The 22,600-nt window shown below is 32.8% G+C and overlaps 2 protein-coding genes across 2 annotated transcripts in view; both read right to left on the reverse strand.

The window, feature by feature from the left end:
- Positions 1-22,600, reverse strand: part of LOC134717943 (neurogenic locus notch homolog protein 1-like) — a 59,195-nt gene that overhangs the window by 11,137 nt on the left and 25,458 nt on the right. Inside the window, exons 11-25 of the mRNA XM_063580443.1 lie at positions 22,013-22,150; positions 21,037-21,153; positions 20,216-20,332; positions 19,675-19,788; positions 18,530-18,643; positions 16,621-16,737; positions 15,412-15,531; positions 14,483-14,599; positions 13,567-13,677; positions 10,507-10,629; positions 9,953-10,075; positions 6,104-6,220; positions 4,970-5,080; positions 3,089-3,208; positions 512-631 (exon numbers count right to left, since the gene is read on the reverse strand). Coding sequence (XP_063436513.1) covers positions 512-631; positions 3,089-3,208; positions 4,970-5,080; positions 6,104-6,220; positions 9,953-10,075; positions 10,507-10,629; positions 13,567-13,677; positions 14,483-14,599; positions 15,412-15,531; positions 16,621-16,737; positions 18,530-18,643; positions 19,675-19,788; positions 20,216-20,332; positions 21,037-21,153; positions 22,013-22,150 — 1,779 coding nt within the window. The remainder of the gene's footprint in view (positions 1-511; positions 632-3,088; positions 3,209-4,969; positions 5,081-6,103; positions 6,221-9,952; positions 10,076-10,506; positions 10,630-13,566; positions 13,678-14,482; positions 14,600-15,411; positions 15,532-16,620; positions 16,738-18,529; positions 18,644-19,674; positions 19,789-20,215; positions 20,333-21,036; positions 21,154-22,012; positions 22,151-22,600) is intronic.
- Positions 10,513-15,525, reverse strand: LOC134718841 (uncharacterized). The gene is made up of 4 exons (XM_063581631.1): positions 15,412-15,525; positions 14,483-14,599; positions 13,567-13,677; positions 10,513-10,629 (listed from the first exon to the last, which is right to left on the reverse strand). The coding sequence occupies exons 1-4, from the start codon at positions 15,466-15,468 to the stop codon at positions 10,564-10,566; spliced, it is 351 nt and encodes a 116-aa protein (XP_063437701.1). The 5' UTR covers positions 15,469-15,525; the 3' UTR covers positions 10,513-10,563.

Here is a 22,600-nt window from a genome sequence, read left to right on the forward strand (position 1 = left end):
TAACTGAAAGAAATATATTTCTTTGTATTATATACGCCAGTATTTTGTTAGTGAACAAATCTATTGTAGAATGAAACACAAAAGAAGGGCGAAAGATAGCAGAGGGAAAGTCAAACTCTTAAATCGAAAATAAACTAATAACTCCATGGCTAAAAAATTTAAAAAAGACCATCAGGCAAATAATAGTAAAAAAGACACAACATAGATTACTAAAGACTAACATACATAAGTTATGAAACACAAAAGTGGGGAGAAAGATACCAACTTAACTTTTTTTTTTATTAAAAACCACCAATAACTGGGAGTGATCTTAGGTGATAATGGAGGGTAAGCAGATCCTGATCCAAATGTGGCACCCGTCGTGTTACTCATGTTATTACAAACCGGTGTTGTAAACTTACGTTGACATTTATCCCCAGTTCTACCACTAGGACAGGTACAACTAAATCCGTTTGGATGTGCTCCTCATTAGCAGGAGGAAGATACAGAAAAAAAGAAGAAGTATACTTACATTGACATCTATCCCCAGTTCTTCCACTAGGACAGGTACAACTAAACCCGTCGGTTTCCTGTCTGCAAGTACCGCCAGGTCCACATGGGTTGTTAATACAGGGGTTGTCTGCCGTTGCCGCTAAAAAGCAAAAAAAAATGAGTCGTAAAAACAAGATATGAAACATCTTCATTCAAAGGATTTGTATAATGTCATTTAAAATTAATCACTTATTACCTTACTTTGTCTGTATTCCCCTTAAGGATAAGAGCAGTTGAGTTTATTATTATCATTAGATAAGGAGACGACCATTTGAAATTCTGGGGCAGGAGGATTTTGAAAATAACTAACTCAGCCTTGATTACCACAAAAATGAATGGTTTGTTCTGTTGTAGTATGAAAATAAATTACCTGACTTTTAATGTATTGAAAATAAATAACTCAGCAGGTATAATCGAAAGTATGAGATGGCACCAGATTCTTCATAAATTCATCTTTTTTTCCAAAAAAATAGTGAAACACTTCCCAAACTTTTAATAATACAAGTATAAATATTATCTTAATATACTTTATGTCTGAAAATTGGTTTCATTAAACTTGAGGTATATTTTTCCAGGAAGACTTACCTGAATTTTATTTAACAAGGCCGTAACTATGTACATTGAGGCAAACGCCTCATGTAGGAAATTTCAAAACCAAACGCTTGTCTCCATTTCAAATTGTGTTCACGGCGAGTGCTTGCAAGTAGCAAGTTCTGTTCTCTCTCAGACGTAGCCTCTGATTTTTCGGGATCAATGTATCTTATTTATTTGTCTTTTGTTCATTGATTTATTTATCTTTTGTTCATTGATTTATTTGTCTTTTGTTCATTGATTGTCCTTCTGTGTTCTGTTAGTGTTGCATTACTTTTGTAATTTAGTAATTTTGTTCTTAACTTGATCATAAGTTTAAAAAAAAAACAGAAGCCACAGACTTAACTAGTATGTGAATTACATTTTTGCTTTATAATGCATATTTGTCTTTTGATGTTGTCCCTAGAAACTTTTAAAAGACTTACACTGAATCTATACATTTTGCTTTGAGACCAAAATATTGTCCTAAAATTATTAAAACAGAACTTGCATTTTCAGATTAAGAAAGGGTCTGGGAAACACCCAGAAAGCATGATTTTGCATCATTTGTTCTGTAGCTTCTTGGGCCTTCAGTGGCTCCAAGATCCTCGCTCCGATCGGCGAAACATGTTTGATAATACTTAAAAAAAGGCTAGATACAACCGCACTTTAATACTGTATATGTATGCAATACATGTATATGCGGTTGGGAATATAGAAGATTCATTTCTGCAGAGGATGATAATTTATACATGGTACATAATGACTTAAAAAAATTGTATGTTTTCAAATTTTATTAATATAAAAAAAAAAAATTAGCACTTGCTTTAATGAAAATAAAAAATCTTACTTCAATAGTGCAGAAAATAGATAAACTGTCCTCTTAGTCAAAAAAAATAAATAACCGATCCAAAACAAATCCTCCTGCCCCCCCCTCTTTCCCCCAGAATATCCATGGTCGTCCCCATACCTCGTTTAGAAGCAATGATTGAGTGCATTGAGATTTATTTTATATTTAAACTTTTGAAAAATTGAGAATACTTGAGGAGAGTACTATTTTAGATTAGACTAGGAACAGTCTGACAGTATTGCATAAACAGTAAAATTATATAAAAAAACGAACGCGAAAGAAAAAAACAAAACGGAATGACCGTAGTCAAATGGCAAAATCAAAAAAGCTCAAAAACGTCAAACTAATGGATAACAGCTGTCATATTTATGACGCGGTACAACCTTTTTTCCCTTATATACAGTCATTCTCTTATTTAATAATTGGGAGTTAAGACTGACAAAGATCAATGCATAACAAAACTCACTTTCAATCTGAAGGTATAAAAAAAAATGTATGTAGTGTTTTTTTCTGATATAGTACTCGAAATTAATTATCCCTACGTTTACCTTATTTTGTTATTAGAATGTTGTCAATGCTAGAATGTTACTTTTCTACAGTGGCTAGAGGTATAGGGGGAGGGTTGAGATCTCATAAACATGTTAAACCACGCCGCATTTTTGCGCCTGTCCCAAGTCAGGAGCCTCTGGCCTTTGTTAGTCTTGTACTATTTTAATTTTAGTTTCTTGTGTACAATTTGGAAATTAGTATGGCGTTCATTATCACTGAACTAGTATATATTTGTTATGGGGCAAGCTGAAGGACGTCTCGGGGTGCAGGGATTTCTCGCTACATTAAACATTGAAAACCTGTTGGTGACCTTCTGCTGTTGTTATTTCTATGGTCGGGTTATTGTCTCTTTGACACATTTCCCATTTCCATTCTCAATTTTAAGAAATATTTTTTTGTTGTATTTAAAATAGCTGTATCCTTGAAGTGTTGATGCGGCGTAAAGCAATCACCAATCAATCAATCTAGTGAAAATTAGTTTAATTTGTCTTTTGCTTGATATTGTGTTGTTGATAATTTGGTTGTTTTTTTCATTTCGTTTAGTGGGCGTTGGTTATTTCCTTTTTCGAATCATACCAAGAGACTCACTTTGACATCTGATGCCGGTCCACCCTGTTATACAATTACATCTGCGTGTGAAATCATCTTGGATATTACAGTGCCCACCATTCATACAATAATCCGTTGCACAAACATCAGTTGATGCAGCTGGAAGGAGAATAATGTATGACACTTTCATTTAATAGAGATTCAATTACTACATTATCGTGCATGATCATGGTAGACATTTTAATAGAATTGCAAAATGTGTTGCTGTTAAGAGAGATACTAAGATAATTTATGATTAAAGACGTTACACGTTAGATCTTATTTTTTAACTATCAGACTATAGATTTTACATAATGTCATGTGAACATCTGATTGAAAACTATTTTGCTAGACAAAACATCTCATTTTACTTAAAAATCTTTAAACCAGGTTTAGTTACACTTCAGACATATGGAAAAAGCTATACCAAGTCAGAGAAATAGTTTTTACCTTTTTAATTTAAATTATGGGAAGAAATCATAAAAAAACATTAAAAGGGCACAGACAACAAGATAAATACACGAATTGAAATATGATTCTTATGTTCAATCATTAACGAAAGTAAAATAGTGAAATATTAATCCCCTTTTACCACCCAGTGTGGTTTAATTGTATCAAAATAAGCAACAAACATCGATGATGAATTACTCACTTGCAATAGCTTGAAGTAAATAATTCGGCCCCATTGAATCTGTATTTATGAGACCTTAAAATCCATTAGCTAGAGATTGATAACTCATAAATTATGCTTGTTCGGTTATTTAAAAGACAAAGATGTCAACATAGAAAGTAAGACAAAGGTAAACTCGACTGATTCGATCTACAAAAACAAATTCTTATGAAAATAAAACAAAAAATGATTTAACATGTATTTTTAACTTCTGATATGAAATAGACCAAGCCAATTCCAATTGTACAATTTCACTATGTTTTCAGATCTTTTATTATGTTTATATCACTTATATGACCGTTGGCAGTCTTCCGATGTCCTCTCGTTATTTAATTAGATGACGTTTAGACTAAGATACACCTGTAGCGATGATACATTTTATTGTTTATTTTAGTCTTTATAAAATTCAGATATACGTTTCAGTGTTCTAAATCAAAAATAAGGATTTGATTCAAACTTGTGAATATAAATTTGATAGCCAATATGTTTAAAGCCAAAATACCAGGTGAAATATTTACGGAATTCAGTTCTTAATTAAACGTGTTATGTATTGTATAAGTTATATTCTACCATCGCATCAAGTGTGACACAATATGATTACACAAGAGACAGTTAATTATTTAAATATAAAACGCAAGGTTCAACAAGAGATTTATAAATCTGTTAAATATAACTGTTGAGAGTTGATAAATATCTCATTGCACGAAATTTTGTCTCCATATCAAAGTGCTTCGAAAGTACAACTTTTAACATATATATTTGTACTACTAGTATGTTCTTTGGGTTCATTTTTCACTGCAGAGTTAACATGAAAAGACCATTTAATGCTTCTTATTTTTAACGTGTTTCAAAACATTATGCATGACAACCTGCTTACTATGCTTAATTAATATGCAAATCAATACTATGCCAATGCATATGCTTTTTGCATTGTTATCTAGCTAGATACAATTGTATGTTGTATTTGATTAAAATATCATTATAATACTGCATGCTTATTTAAATATGTTATTATCATTTTGAGGACTCTCAAGAAGAATGGGATTATTATTCTGAAATGGAGATTATACATTTATTAATTGAATCAACACACATTTTCTATTTGAGCGAGCGTAAATGGTGAGTTTTTGGTAGATGAAACGCGCGTCTGGCGCACATATAAAATCTCAATCATGGTATCTATCAGTTTATTTGTAAAGAAGACAGCTTACTTGAGCATGTAGGTCCCGTCCACTGGCCAGTACAAGCACACGAAAATCCGGTTGCAGTATTGGTACATACTCCACTATTAGCACATGGATTTGTTAAACATCTATCTGGTCCTAAAATATATATCATTTCTTTTTACATCAGATTGATGATTTACTGTTATAAAAAAATCAATTATTATAAAATATATGTAAAAAAGAAGATGTGGTATGATTGCCAATGAGACAACTATCCACCAAAGACCACAATGACACAAACATTAACAACTATAGGTCACCATACGGCCTTCAACAATGAGCAAAGCCCATACCGCATAGTAACGTGTTTCAACACGTTGGCCTATCCAACCAGCTGTACAGGAACAACGAAAAGTAGTACAAAGTGTAGGTTGACATAACGCCATCATTCCTACATCTACTTGGAACACATGGATTAAAGGGAACTAAAATATAAAAAAATGGTCTGGTAGTGAAATAATCAATATGAAAACGGCCAGGTTATCACTCAATTGAAACAACACATGAGGAGTCTCATCATTCCGTCAGTTATATCACAAACAAATGTAAAGGGTTATAACTCCTATCTAAAGGGTAAGAATACAAAAATGACATTCAAACTCATTAACAGACAACTGTAGCTACCATCTTGTCTATTTTTTGCATTTTTGATGTGGATAGTTGCTGTATAGATTGAGAGGGAATGACGCTATAATGAGTATAGCGGTGAACCAGATATCTAGTTTGATTTATCTACAAAACTTTCAGGTTCAGTGTTTAAAAAAAATAAACTCTTCTTTAAAACTTTCAGTGCAAATATAGAAAACAAAAGACTGAGCAACACAAACACAACTTAAATATAATATAATAGTTACTCTCCATCCTGAGATACAAAATGTTAGGTTTTTTGTTTCAGTGAGTCAGGTAATTCTAGAAATCTCATTTCGACTAAATTATAACTTGAAATACCAAATACAGAGAACGGAATGGAACGTTATATTCGTACATCATTACACACATTTTAACTTCAATAACATGTAAATTTGAGCGATTGTGGGTTTTTTTCAACACTAATTTTAAGGTAGACAGTCACATGATATACTCTTCGCAATATTTACTGAAATACTAAATAATACTTACTATCACACAGTTGGCCTATCCAACCAGCTGTACAGGTACAACGAAAAGTCGCACCTCCTGTAGGTTGACATAACGCCCCATTCCTACATCTACTTGGAACACATGGATTAACGGGAACTAAAATATAAACAAAATGATTCATTAGTTTTAATTATAGTAATTGACGTAAATCTGCTATGTCTTATTCTGACCAAGTTTAATAGCAATCCAAAACAATGAATGCTATTCATTGAATGTATACAAAATTGATTAACAAACACGTACACTATCGCTTTTCAACCGACGCACCATTTTCAAGATTTTGTCATTTAAAGCTTGGCTAATGTCATGAATTTTCCCGCCCTTATTGTAAGGAAACTGCAATAAACATCTGAGTAAATGCCAGGACTTTCTGACAACCAGCGACATGCAGTTTTAGGCATGATCCAATGAAGCCTTTCACTGCATACAACTACCAGAAGAATGAAGTTGTAGCCTCTACAATAACCCAAATCATCCATAAATTCAACCAAAATGGATCATTTAATGATAAGCGACATCTCGGGGTACACAAAGCAAGAAACGCTCAGCCAGACCGATACATTTGGTCTTAAACATATTCGATATTGAGTCTGATGGGTGAACAAAGGTCACGAGAGTTCAGTGGTGGTCATGGTAGATCCTTTGGAGCAATTTCAGTAAAGCACCATTTGCGCATAAATTGTTAAAGAGCACCAAAGTCTTTCCATAGTGACATCTAAACGGCCGTAAGGCGTAAATATCGAATTCTGTAGACCAAAAATAATTTATTGTTCACCAAAAACCGTCAGTGGTGGAAACATAGACATTTGGCACCCATCTTGGCCAAAAGTCATGTGTTTCGCCCGATTTTGGTCCGATCGAGCAAATTGTGCATCAGATTGGACATGGTTTAGACGATGACAACCACCACCAATATCATAAAGTCAGCTTGAGTTTGATATGCGGGATAAGTGGAACAACATTCCTTGAGATCAAACTAAACGTCCGGGATGATTAGTTCCACGACGCTGTCGAGATTGCGCTACACAACGGGGTTGTAACATGTTTTGTTAGGACTGTGAGTTGATGATTCGTCATTGGATGTTTCGTTTACCTATAGCGTCGGAAAGATGACAATGAAACATTTTGGTTTCATATCGATCTATTGTTAGAATAGTTAATTTTCAAGAACAATTTAGTTTGAAAGATTATCATTTCTAATATAAATTTTATTTTTGAAAAACCAAGTGTTGCGTTTTCATTGGTACTCAGTATATAAAGACTAAACATAACTAAACCTCCCAAATCTGGACGTGATACCAGAAGGGTAATCGAAACCTGTTCCACATGTAGCACCGTTCCGTAACTGTATAATGTGTTACACATGTTATTCATATTTAGATTTTAATTGAGCTTTATATTTTTGTATTCCACACTTAACTCTTAAGTGTAGGTTTTATCTGTGAAATATTTTTTTGAACATACTTTCATGGCGACCTATATTCCAATTATTTCATAATTTTGGGAAATGAAACATACATCTAAACTTTAATCAGAAACTTCTTTGATACTACTACGCATCGTTGTAAATATAACGGATTTTAATGAATATGTCCTAAAAGTGAAAGAGTTAGCGCTATAAAACCAGGTTTTAATCCACCATTTTCTACATTTGAAAATGCCTGTTCCAAGTCAGGAATATGACAGTGTTTGTCCATTCGTTTTTTTATGTGTTTTGTTATTTGATTTTTCCATGTGATTATGGACTTTCCGAATTGATTTTCCTCTAAGTTCAGTATTTTTGTGATTTTACTTTTTGATACAAATACGTGTATATAGATTTTGTAAATTGCATTGGTTTTTAATTCTTTTGGGGATTGCTGTTATTTTTGTATATTTCATTTTATTCTTGCTCTACCATTGAATAATTCATTAAATCAGTCTGGAAATTATAAATGTCGTATCATGAAGTTAATAATGTTTGTGTGGATTGCTGTTCAAGATACTTTTCTTCATTTTTTCTATATGATTTTTCATTATATTCGTGTTTAATATTAACATTATTGGATTTGCACTGCTCAATGTACATAATGTATTCCCATTTATCTTACCTCCTATACATTTCTAGGAATGTTATTTGTTAAATGTGCCCATGTGGAGACCGTGTATATTTCATATAAGGTAACTAGGGAGGCGGGGCTTGTCTCATACACGGTTAGTAGTGGTGTAACGTCCCTTTATATTCCTTATAAGGTAGTATGGGAGGCGGGGCTTATTTCATACACGGTTAGTTGTGGTGTAACGTCCCTTTATATTCCTTATAAGGTAGTAGGGAAGCGGGGCTTATTTCATACACGGTAAGTAGTGGTGTTACGTCTCTTTATAAAAACAAAACGGTACTGAGAAAAATTCGTAAAGGTTTCAACAGACGACGAAAGTGATGACTAAGATTGAAATAAATTCATAAAACACATTTAAACCTATCAAGTTGTTATTGTTGGTATCTGTTTCTGTAGGATCAATTGAAGTAGTTTCTTAATGCTAACAGTATTGAAGACTTGCTGATTTTGATATGTCACTTGTCTAAATTTTACACTTGAAGGTAGTCGGTAAGATAAATTAGAACTAGTGACCCCATATATACCGTAAAAGGTCACTAGCACACTATGTAACTTATCATAATCTCTTACCACTACACCATATCTTACATCAATTCCGTTTCATTTAAAGGAGGACCATTGGACATTATAGCAGAATATTTTTTTTTTAAATAAATATGATCTGCAATTCTCACATCAGTATCTTTTTTCCCTTGTATGTATCTTTCATTGCTGCGATAGCTGATGTAAATATTCCAGGCAAATTCAGTGGATTCATTATTGTTCAGCGCATATTATTTCTATTGTTTTTTTGAACCAGGAGTTCCGATGTTCAACGAATTACACATATATTAAGTACGTATACTCTAAATCAAATATAGAAAATGCTATTTCCTCATTTTACAGAAATTGGTACCAACTAAATAAATCCACAGTTACTGTAAAAGATGTTATCCAGAAAACCTTAATTTGGAACAGATTGAAAAACATAGACTTTTTTTTTTATTTATCCAATACCAAAACAAGAATGTGTCCATAGTACACCGATACCCCATTCGCACTATCATTTTCTATGTTCATAGGACCGTGAAATTGGGGTCAAAACTTTAATTTGGAGTTATAATTAGAAAGATCATATCATAGGAAACATGTGTACTAAGTTTCAAATTGATGTAACTTTAACTTCCTAAAAAACTACCTTGACCAAAACATTAACCTGAACTTCGCACTATCATTTTCTTTGTTCAGTGGACCATGCAATTGGGGTCAAAACTATAATTTGGCATTAAAATTAGAAGTATCATATCATTGGGAGTGTGTGTACTAAGTTTCAAGTTGATTGGACTTCAACTTCTCCAAAAACTACCTCAACCAAAAACTTTAACCTGAAGCGAACGGACGCACGGACGGACGAACTGACGCAGAGCGGACGAACTGACGCACAGACGGACGAACGGAAAAACAGATCAGAAAACATAATGCCCCTCTACTATCGTAGGTAGGGCATAAACACAACATTCAAAACATCTACAACACCATAGCTAATTCTATAAATGATGGACAGATGACTACAACGAACTATTACAATCCCCACTAAAAATTGTGGATAACTTCTCGTGTCAAAGAAGAGTAGACCATTTCTGCACTGCATTTTACACCCGTCGTGTTGGTTGTGATAGTACGTATCTGGTGATACATGTAAGTTTTTATCGTACAAACAAAGTAAACAGGTCAAGAATAAAAGACTTACTTTGACACTGGTTGCCTGTATATGAAGAAGTACATGTGCACGCATATCCAGCTGTAGTTATTCTGCATGTTCCTTGATTTTGGCATGGATTAGAATTGCAAGCATTAGATGGCGACACTGGAACTGAAAAGAATGAATTTAAAACGTTCACTTTTTAATTTGTCTAAGACGTCTTATATATTAATAAGCCATTATACGTTTTAAATTTGAACGTCAACTCGTGTGAGGCAAACGACTCCTTAATCATCGTATCACTTTTATGTGTATGGAAGTTTTTTTATTATGTTATAGACGCGTTTGTAATTTAAGAAAACAAATGTAATATAGGGTATAGACCACATATATTTATACTATTAAATGAGAAGCCCTCATCTTGTCTGTCGCTTCTCTTCCTTCCACAATACATTGATCATTATACATATGTGTTCTATGGGTACTTTGGTTTACATTTAACACCCGTCATGCTGTTTTTGCAAGTACATAGTTGGTGATACAATGGATAAGTTCTTATTGTACAAAGCAAATAAATATATCTTTAATTATACTAGACTTACATTGACACTGGTTGCCTGTATGTGTCGGAGGACATGTACACACATATCCACTTGCAGTTAAGCTGCACCTTCCTTCATTTTGGCATGGATTAGTATCACAACTATTAGGTGTCGTGTTCGGAGCTGAAAAAGAGATTTAATTTCATTTAAGATGTTATTACTTTTACTTGTTTTATACTTTTTGTAGTTTATTTGACCTTTTTACAATTTTATTTGAACGTCATTGATGAGACTACTATTAGAGCATTTGCATTAATCAAGTATTTGCTGGCGTATCCGTATCGACGTATCGTATAACACGTATATGAAGAAAGAATAAATTAAGGCTAGCTGGTCCCGATGAAAATATTTTATAATGCCTTAAAATTTTATTGAGATCGGGGTAAAATCATTATTGTAAGCAAATCTTCCCGATACGTATACGTCGATCCGTGCACGTATATAGATACGTGAATAATGCAAATGCTCTATGAGAGCATTTGCATTAATCAAGTATTTGCTGGCGTATCCGTATCGACGTATCGTATAACACGTATATGAGGAAGGAATAAATTAAGGCTAGTTGGTCCCGATGAAATAATTTTATAGTAGATATAGGAAGATGTGGTGTGAGTGCCAATGAGACAACTCTCCATCCAAATAACAATTTAAAAATTAAACCATTATAGGTTAAAGTACGGCCTTCAACACGGAGCCTTGGCTCACACCGAACAACAAACTATAAAGGGCCCCAAAATTACAAGTGTAAAACCATTCAAACGGGAAAACTAACGGTCTAATCTATATAAACAAAACGAGAAACGAGAAACACGTATATATTACATAAACAAACGAGAACTACTATAGTGCATTAAATTTTATTTGAGATCGGGGTAAAATTATTATTTTAAGCAAATCTGTTCGATACGTATACGTAGGTCCGTGCATGTATCCCGATACGTGAATAATGCAAATGCTCTAATAGAAACTGGTATACAATGTCCAGCAAACAACGTTGGAATTCTCATATCTAAACGACTTGCTTTCATATTCGTATGCATGTATCACTGAGCTGATGGATGAATTTAAGGAAAGACTTTAACAAATGATTTATGGATATCACAGATGCATACAAAACGTTTTGTAAATTAACAACGTACCCTGGAAATAATGTTTTAAACACCATTTCATACATTCACTTTTTTAATGACCAATTACATCCGCCGTTGATTTTAATGTAAACGAAATTAAATGGGTTTTTTTCAGAAATAACAAAAATATATATAAACAATGTCTACATGGACATGAGGGAGTATATTTGTTAAGAGCATATGGTCTTTACCTATTTGTGTCATGGTGATGTCAGATTATTTTTAACTAATGCTATTGAAAGGTCCTTAGGTATAAATGGTCTCTCTTTTATTTAATTATAAATGATCAATTTGATATCAATTTTGAATTGAAATGTATTAATTTACATCAACCAAATCTGTAATTTAACAGAAATTCACTATTAGTTTTTAATATATCTGTATTGCCTAATAATGAAGGGACACTACATTAGTTGATTCGAATAAAATTACCTGGGGCTATGCTGATTCTCATAATTAAAAAAAGCAAATAACAGACTACATATCAACAGTTATCATGTAGTAGTAAAAAGATGCTTGATTTCTTGATTGACAACATATTCGTTACGTTTGGAGAACGTGTTTTTCAACAGACTATCATTCAAATGGGAACAAACTGTGCCCCTCTACTTGCCGACGTGTTTCTTTGTTATTATGAGGCTGACTTCATGCAAGAACTTCTTAGGAAGAAAGATAAGAAGTTAACAATATCCTTTGACTCTACTTTTTGCTATATAGATGATGTTTTTTCACTAAATAATTCAAAATTTGGTGACTATGGGAAACCCATTTATCCAATCGAACTAGAGATAAAGGATACTTCAGATACAGTTAAGTCGGCCTCATATCTTGACTAACATCTAGAAATTGATAATGAGGGTCGGTTGAAAACAAAACTTAACGACAAAAGAAAAGATTTCAACTTTCCAATTGTGAACTTTTCTGTCTAAGTAGCAACATTCCAGCAGCACCTGCATTCGGGGTATATATCTCCCAATTAAAACGATATTCCCTTGCTTTCATTTCCTATCATGATTTTCTTGATAGAGGGTTGCTGTTCACAAGGAAGCTATTACACCAAGAGTTCCAAATGGTGAAGTTGAAATCATCCCTTCGTAAACTTTACAGACGCCATCACGAGTAGGTTGACCTTTATGGAATAACTGTTTCACAAATGATATCGGATGTGTTCCTTACGTCGAAACTACAATCCCCTTCCCTTTACTGAATGTGACCTACCGAATTAGACTATTTGCCGGATTTGTAATCACATAAGCAACACGACGGGTGCCACATATTAAGCAGGATCTGATTACCCTTCCGGAGCACCTGATAACACCCCTAGTTTTTTTTTGTAGGGTTCGTGTTGTTTATTCTTTAGTTTTCTATGTTGTGTCATGTGTACTATTGTTTGTCTGTTTGACTTTTTCATGTTTAGCCATGGCGTTGTCAGTTTGTTTTAGATTTATGAGTTTGACTGTCCCTATGGTGTCTTTCGTCCCTCTTTTATTAGCACTATCTATGAGGTAATTAAACAAAATACTGTAAAACCTATAAAATACAGTCTACCACAATCACACACGTTAAATGCTGTTTCTTTGTACAGAGAATATTTAAAAGTTGTGTAATAAAAGACAACATATTTTTTTAGATAGTGTTATTTTTCGTCGGGAAAGATCTTAACAATTTGAATCAAATGTTGACAATGAAAATAAAACAGGAGAAACACTTTTCAAATGTTGACAATGAAAATAAAACAGGCGAACAACTTTATAAATGTTGACAATGCACATAAAACAGGCGAAACACTTTTCAAATGTTGACAATGCACATAAAACAGGAGAAAAACTTTTCAAATGTTGACAATGCACATAAAACAGGATAGAAACTTTGCAAATGTTGGACTTTTCTCTTATATTAGCCCACGTATTCGGTTTTCACTATGACTTACTTTCACAAAATGGTCCTGTCCACTGTGGAATACATTCACAGAAGGGGTCGCTGCCTCGAATTGCACAATGTCCACTATTTTTACATGGATTTGAAAAACATGGATTTCGTTCTACAATTACAGGGAAAATATAGTATAAGATTATTTTACTTCTGAATTACGCTTGATACAATTGATTGAAATATATCACAACAAGATCCATTGGAAGCTGCAGACTAGTATATAACAATGAATTTAAAACAGAACTAATTTTTTGGGCACATATGTTATGTTGACTTTTCGTTCACCTAAAATGACATCTTCTTAATGGATCATTTGTACAATTTATACAATTTAGTCAGCTATTTCTAATAAACAAACATATTTTGCATCCACATTTTTGCTAATGTCAACTTTGGATTTATTTATTAATTGCTGTGTACAATTTTTCATTGATGTTGTTGGTACACTAACACACGTATACAAATTTGCCTTATAGCATACATGTATTTAAAAAAATCAATATCCACAGCCTGTTTCTCAATCAGCAAAATTGCCTTCAAGTAAATCCACATAATATAAACGTTTCTTCTTAAATACTGAAAAGGATGAGAGTGAAGACTATACGATAATGCAAACAAGCTTTTGACATTTGAAATCCCCATGTTAATGTGATAAGAACCTTGTCTGTTTTGCTACGATAAAAAAAGTTAATGTTAGGAATCTGTTAACGATGCAAAGACAACGTTTATAACTCGAAAGCTAGCTCATGGAGCTTTATATTTACTCAAAATGATTCATTAAAACATAATTTAACAATAAGATCTATTATGTTAATTCATCTCATGTAAAATGTCATATATTATCAACTTTGTCTAAGGGAGTTTAAAATTTAGCTAATGTAAATAAATGTACTCTGCTCTACACCAAGACTAACCAGTACATGTCCGTCCAAAGTATTCTTCCGTACATCGACAACTGTAGCTACCGTCTTGTCTAGTAACGCACGTTCCTCCGTTTTGACATGGCTGGGTTCTGCATTGGGTAGGAGGGACTGAAGAAATAATTGTTACAGTGTTACAAGGGAAATGCTGAAGAACCCCAATTCGTAAAGCCTGGTCTACATATATAAATTATGGCGAAAATACATGAAATCTATCAATAATATATCTTGAAAAATTTAATCAACGCTAGTATTATCCTAAACTTATTTCACATATACTAAAAACTTCTTTTTCACCAGAAGAGATAAAAGGTTTGCATTATTTTGTATTTGTAATATTTATTGAGCAATTTATTATTTTGTATACAACATAATGCTGCTCTTGTTCTGAGTGTATTAATATTAATAAAACTTGTAAAACTTGTAAACTTGTTAAATCAAACACAATTTGTTTTAAGTGTACGTAACACATCTACATAAATTTTCAGATAGATTGCTGTGTACTTTAGTAAAATTGAGAATGGAAATGGGGAATGTATCAAAGAGACAACAACCCGACCAAATAAAAAAAAACAGCAGAAGGTCACCAACAGGTCTTCAATGTAGCGAGAAATTCCGGCACCCGGAGGCGTCCTTCAGCTGGCCCCTAAACAAATAAATACTAGTTCAGTGATAATGAACGCCATACTAATTTTCAAATTGTACACAAGAATTCTAAAATTAAAATAATACAAAACGAACAAAGGCCAGAGGCTCCTGACTTGGGACAGGCGCAAAAATGCGACGGGGTTAAACATGTTTAGTCAATTTATAAAGAGATACAGATCAAATTTAATAAGTTGCTTGTTACAAGTGTTAACAATCGAGAACTAATTAAGTAAATTATATCCCCTTGTTATTTTTGTACGTATTAATATCATTACCTTCACACGTGGATCCTGTATAACCAGTTTTACATCTGCACCAATAGCTGTGACCATCAACTACACAATACCCTTCATTTTGACAGGGATTCTCCTTGCAAGGATCAGGGACGCCAGTATCTAAATAAAATGTTACAGGTATCAATGGATATGTATACTACCAATATAGGTCCAGTACAATGTACATCAGTGCAATGTATAATGATTAAGAAATATATAAAACAAAGTCATAAAGCTATACTGAATTGATAAAAACAAATGAAATATAAATTAACCAAGCACTCAATATGTTATTGTATACACAAATAATTTAATTTAGCTGTAACACATCTTCTGTTTGCAGGAAGTGTTTTGTATATCAGCTCATATATATAATTTTGTTAAGTGACTGTGACGAATTTTTTTTTCAAGATTAACTACTTAAACTGTCAAGATTTATTGTTCCCCCTAACAGAAGTTCTACTGGAATATTCATATATGTTCATGCTGGAACAAATATTCTTTATCCTTCATTCCGCATGGAACAAATACTGTAATATTTGTTCCATTGGAAATAATATTACAGAATATTTCTTCTATTTGGAACTTATATTATGAAGGAACTTTTATTTCATATAACAAAACATGGAATTAAAAATTAAATTAAAAAGAATGATTGTAAGCAGTTGTCGTTTGGTGCAGATATAAACCGTTACGGGTCATGTCATGATACACACATTAATCGGTGTACTCCTAATGGTTGATGTTATTTCTTCATAGACAGACAAAATTTGCAGTCATTCTTTAAGGACGAAATTTAACAAAACATTAAAACAATGTAGAAGCTACTAGCTTCCAAAAGAACGTTCTTAGTATATAAACATATTCATTAGTACAAATTTAAAACGTCAATCTATCAGGAATTTCAATAAGGACATCTTGTTAGCCAACCGTATAATAAGAGATTTCACAGTTAGATATTGGAAAATGTACTACATAACACGTTTGTTGACAAAACATTGATAATTATTTTATTTAAAGATGCCCTTCTCCTTCTCCACTACACATACGAATTGTGAAACTACTGTTTTTAGTGCTGCCACTGTCGATGAGACTTACACCGTAACATAATGTTCAGTTTTGCAAAAGTCTTTCGAAACGTCCAACTATGATTAAGCTACATTTTTATAACATGTATAACAAAAAAAATGTATATAAACAGCATCTTACTTTGACATACTAATCCAGTATATCCAGTTCTGCATTGACATACAAACTCATTAAATGGCTTTCGGGTACAGGTACCGCCATTTCTACATGGATTTGGATAGCAAGAATCGACAACATCTGATAATATACAAATACACGTTTTACTCTGAAGATTACTAGTATTGTTATATCTATCTTAGATCCAATGTAATAGCTAGCTTTAGAAATAAATGATATATTATTTGGTGGTGTTTTTGTTGCTCGTTCTATAGTTTAACTATTTATCTTAGACCAATGTAATAGCTAGCTTTAGAAATAAATGATATATTATTTGGGGGTGTTTGTGTAGCTCGTTCTATAGTTTAACAGTTTCTGTTTTGTGTGCAATTGATTGTCTTTTGGTCTTTTGACAACAAATGTATCTGATAGTCTTGGTATGAGTATTAATGTCTTTCACAGATGTAGAAGGCTTAATCTGGTTCCTTGAAAAAATATCGGAGGCATTCTAAACAGCATGAATAGATTTTAGATTATATTGAACACTACCATACGCCCACATCAAAAAACAAACGTCATTAGGGAAAACTGTTAAAAGAAATTGGAAAGTATCTTTATTCAGGTCCATCCGAATTTTATTCGATAGTTTTTACAGCTGTGTTTGTATTGCTTTCAAGGAAAATATTGAAGGCTTCTAAGGCCGTCTTCACATTGACCTAAACTCGGTGTTGTGTTAGTGTAACTCACACATAAACTAAACATAATTACGTTCTCATTGATAAAATTCAATGTTTACATGTAGTGTAAATCATGTTTTGTCTACACGCAGTCGATAGTCGATGTAGGCCTTGTGTAGGTTATTTTTACACAAAACTAGGCATTCAAAACTTTGATTTGCTCGTGTATATTTAAAAAAGAAGCGATTTTTATATAAAATTGACACTTATAACACTTATTAATGAAGTTCTTTGCAGAAATATTTGTCTAAACTTGATATATTTATTTGGTTATAAAAAACACTATACCGTAACCATATTAACCCCTTATCAAGACAGACAAGACTCATCCATCATGATTGCCGAATACATAATTCATTTGAAAAGGTCTTCCCGAATCGACTGGACGTACACACTGACAGAAATATTTGCCACTGGTCTTTACTCAAACAATGATTCACTCATAAATGCATTACTGAAAAAGGGTAAGGCTAACGTTTTGTTTGTGCAGTATCTCAAGTCCGTTAAAATACAGTTAGAAAAAAACCATAACCCCCTCCTTTTGCTAAATACTCTTTGGAGAAAAAAAACATCATTTTAAACAAACAGAAAAGATAGAAATGTAGTGATCCTTAACGTCGCAATTCTATTTCATAGTCTGGCCTGTAAGCAAGCTGATGCAGCCTACGTTTTTAATGCGTAATCGAGACATCTTTAAACTACTGCAAATCATCCAAAATGACTTTCTTAAAGGAGCAAACACTTTATTAAAAAAAAGGGGGGGGGGGCTCTCGAGCGAAAGTTTATATTTATTTATTTTTTCTATGGTACCAATTCAATATTTGACACTATAATGTATGGGCAAACTTTGGATTCAGAATAATTGTTCATTCTAATTATCTGTATGACCCGATTTTTTAAAAATCAAATTGTGATAAAATCACCCCCCTTTTTTTTAAAGTCTAATGGTCGTTCCCTTACTGCTAGAAAAGTTGTTTGCAAATTTGAATTCTGTCCTACGTAATAAACATTTAAATGACATATAGTTTACAAGTGTGAACTAAACTTATGTACAGGTAGCTAAACAAGGTGTATAGATGTGAACAAATGTAATGTGAAACTAGTGTACATTACATTAAACCAAATGTAAACATGTTTACTGTACACGGCGTTTGTTGTGAACACGGCCTTAAATGTCCATCTTATACACTTATTACCGTTACATGTTATTCCATTATAACCTTCTTTACATGTACAGTAGTAATCTGCTCCATGTGTATGACATGTGCCACCGTTTTTACATGGTTGAGTAGAACATGAATTTATCTCTCCTATTAAAGAAAATACAAAAAGTGAACATTAGTATTTTCTGAAATCCAGTCTTTATTACTGATTGAATATCTACCGAGAAATTAAATATTGGAATTTACGTGCACGGATTTAATTACCGGCAAAACAAACTAAACAAAGACTTAGGAAAGTATCAAGATGAAGGATGGAAAAGATTATCGACCTTTATAGTTTACATACTAATTGATTGGAATAGGAATGTACATGTAAATACAATCAAGCTTCTTTCGAACTTATAATAATAAATATAGGAAAAATGTATTCATCAATGTGATAATATCATATATTAAGCAAACCTCGGTTTGGTATTACAAGAACATGACGATTTCAACTTTATTTCAATAATGTGTGAGCTTTAACTCTGACAAACAACTGTCGGCAGATGATTTTACATTACGCTACACAAAGGAATATTAATATCATTTTTGATTCAGTTGGCTGGCTTTGAAGTCTAATTAGTTATCAAAGGTAGCAGGATTATAATTTAATACGCCAGACGTGCGTTTCGTCTACATAAGACTCATCAGTGACGCTCGTATCAAAAAAATAGTAAAGCCAAAGAAATACAAAGTTGAAGAGCATTGAGGACCCAAAAATCCAAAACGTTGCGCCAAATACGGCTAAGTTAATATATTCCTTGGATAAGAAAATCCTTAGTTTTTCGAAAAATTCAAAGTTTTGTGACAGGAAATTTATAAAATTGAGACACATAATTGATATAAGTGTTCTCTAAAAAATATCTAAGGGAGCTACCTTTGATTTTTTTAGTTATCTCTGTTCTGCCTTTTTGTTTTTCCCCTACAGATGTATGTTCGGTCCTGCATTTTTTTGTAAGTTAATCCTGATTTGTTTTACATAAATTGTCATTTTGTTTTTTTAGTCATGTTGCTCATCCTGAACTTTTATACTCAAAACTTCTGTCCTGCCTTTTTTTCAAATTTCATCAGAGCATCCCCGTCCCCCTTCAAACCCAAATGGTTGCGCCATAATGCAACTAATCATTCCAACTTACCAGAGCATCTCGGACCTGTGTAACCTGTTTTACATGTACATGTGTAGTATATTCCATCACGCTGACAGCTTCCATCGTTATTACAAGGGTTTGAACTGCATGGATCATTATAAGCTAAAAGTACAATAAAACATAAAAATCGTCTATCCATCCGTTCCAATCCTCAGTACAATGTATGTGTATGGCTTATACCATGATGATACTCCAGGTTGAATAATTCTTAAATTAAAAACTTACTGTTCCGAGTTTTGAATTTAGGCTGATTTTGTTTTAATTTTCAAAATAATATATGCTTGGAGTTTTACAAATTGAATACTTTTCATTCTACAGATTATATTTAGAATATGCAAATGGTGATATTGTATTGATGTTTGTCAAAACGATCACATCTTTCTACGTTTTCTATTAGTTTCTAAAAGTCAATCAATAAATTTATCATACGAACATTTTTCAAAATTGTGAATATCTGGTTTAATCATGTGGTATTCTTTAAAACACAAAATATGCAATTAAAAAAAATATTAGAAAATTGCATGCTTACTTTCACAGTTGTTTCCATAGTAATCAGATGCACATTCACAGAAATAGCTAGTTCCTTGCCCGGATGTATAACAATTCCCGCCGTGTTTACATGGATTTGGGTCACATGGATTGTTGGCTAAAAAACAAAACAAAACAACATTATTTTCGATAGTAAAGTACGTTGTTATGCTTTTTTTAGTGTTTGTATAGCTAAAAATTATTTATAGCAATTTTTTAACACTTGTTTTTTTTTTAATTATGAATTTTGTGTGTTACATTTCCAAAAAATACAGCAACTCCACGACAAAGCTTAACAAAAAATGTATTGAGGTCAACACATATCTAGATGTATCTAAACAACATATCGCGCTTTGATTCATTCCAGTTCCGTAAGTTAGTAAATACATTTGTATCTGTTTAGAACCGAGCCATATAATTTTTACAACCCAAAAGTCAGTGAGAGGTTTAGCGCTATAAAACCAGGTTTAATCCATATTTTCTGCATTTGAAAATGCCTATACCAAGTCAAGAATATGACAGTTCTTAATATCCATTCGTTTTTTATGTGTTTTGTCATTTGATTTTGCAATGTGATTACGGAATTTCCGAATAGATTTTCCTCTGAGTTCAGTATTTTTGTGATTTTACCTCTACAACCCCAAAGTGAACTCATCATGCTGTGGCTCTGTGAAACAAGCTAAATACTGTTTTTAAAGTATTCATAATGTTAAAATGACTTTATATCTTTGGTTTCGTTTAACAGTATAATGTATATTCTGTAATCCAAATACAAGTGTGAGATCAACTGAATTATGAACCAAAAATAAATATAATACATACATATATCACAGAGGATTCCGGAGTATCCTTGTGGACATTTACACGAGTATGTACCACTAGAATAAATACACGTGCCACCATTAGCACATTGGTTGTAATCACAGGAACCTGGTGATGCTATATGAATGCAAAACATACAAAATACAATTATATTATTGGAATAATGTGTAAGTGTGTAATACTTGTAATACATAGGACGATAACATTCATTTCTTATACTAGTAGTATATATATAAGTGATAGTTTGATTCATTCCCGACCGTATGTTTCTGGTCGATATTTGTCTTTAGCAAAACTATCACATCACCTCAATTTTATATAGATTATGTTTCGTTTGTTATCTTTTTGGAAAACTGTGCTTTTTCTTGACAATATAGAATAAAATGTATCTACGCAAATGTTGGTTCTCATGACTAACTTCAATTGGTGTGCCCACAATTCCAGAGATGCATATAGTCATTTTGAACTATATGTTTTCATGTTGCTGATCATTAAGTACATGTATTTGTATGTGTTGTAGTTAACTGATTATAATTGTGGCTAGCCTTTGCCGTTTCAGTACAGTTTTGATATTTGTGTAAACTGAGTGTCAAGTTGTTAATATATTCCATCTTAACTTACATGTATGTCACGCCTTTCATCACTAAAAAAAGAGCTAACTATGTGCTGTGTTTCGCTCATTGTTGAAGGCCGTACGGTTGTAAACCTATAGTTTATAATTTTCTATGTAATATGGTATCTGGTGGAGAGTTGTATCATTGGTAACTATACCACATATTTTTATTTATAAAGACATCGATAAATCAATCCCCGATTATTCACCTGACTTTTAACATCCCACTTCTAATTATAAACAGATATAATTGAGTAAGGACAAACAATTACAATGTCAACCTTTTTTCCTATTTGTAAATGAATTTGCTTTACAATTGCCAAATATAAGTGCAAAAAAAACACATTTTTTATTTTTACCAACCTAGAGCTACTCCCATACATTGGTGTCCACATCCGTTAGAGCAGCACAGTTGTCCCGCAGGACACGTGTCGTCACTACTACATTTCTCGTCACAAGTACCGGCAGTACCGACTGGTATTACTGGACACTTCTTTTCCTCTGAAACACAAATTGAATTGATAATACAGTAACCATAAGCAGGTGGTAACACACACAATAATTATCCGCTATAATATGAGTGAAGCTTCAAAGTGTGTGCAAATGTGCTCCGAACTAGGATATCGAAGCTGTATAGGTACATGTACTCCTTATATGTTTTATTAAATTTACGAGTCCTTTTAGATATTTTGTTGTTGTTTACGCATGCATTCATTTTATTTACTGTTCACATTGTAAATATATGTAAGTGATCAATAAATGATTATAAGGCCACCTCTGGTGCGGAATGTTCTTGCTGTATTGAAGACGTCTTGGTGGCCTTGGACTGTTTTTGATATTTTGGTCGGGTAGTTGTCTCTTGAACACATATCCAATATCATTTCTATTACGAGTTATCAGGTCATTTGACCTTTGTCTTCGGCAACCATACCACATCTCCTTCTCTTAACA

Source organism: Mytilus trossulus, chromosome 5 (genome assembly GCF_036588685.1).
Source record: "Mytilus trossulus isolate FHL-02 chromosome 5, PNRI_Mtr1.1.1.hap1, whole genome shotgun sequence".
NCBI classification, from domain to species: domain Eukaryota; kingdom Metazoa; phylum Mollusca; class Bivalvia; order Mytilida; family Mytilidae; genus Mytilus; species Mytilus trossulus.

Excerpts from the sequence above, each read along its gene's own strand:
- LOC134718841 (XM_063581631.1), bottom strand. The coding sequence starts at position 15,468 with ATGGTCACAGCTATTGGTGCAGATGTAAAACTGGTTATACAGGATCCA. Across the intron at positions 14,600-15,411 it reads TACAGGATCCACGTGTGAAG|TCCCTCCTACCCAATGCAGA; the intron begins GTAATGATATTA and ends TTATTTCTTCAG. Across the intron at positions 13,678-14,482 it reads CTTTGGACGGACATGTACTG|AACGAAATCCATGTTTTTCA; the intron begins GTTAGTCTTGGT and ends CTGTAATTGTAG.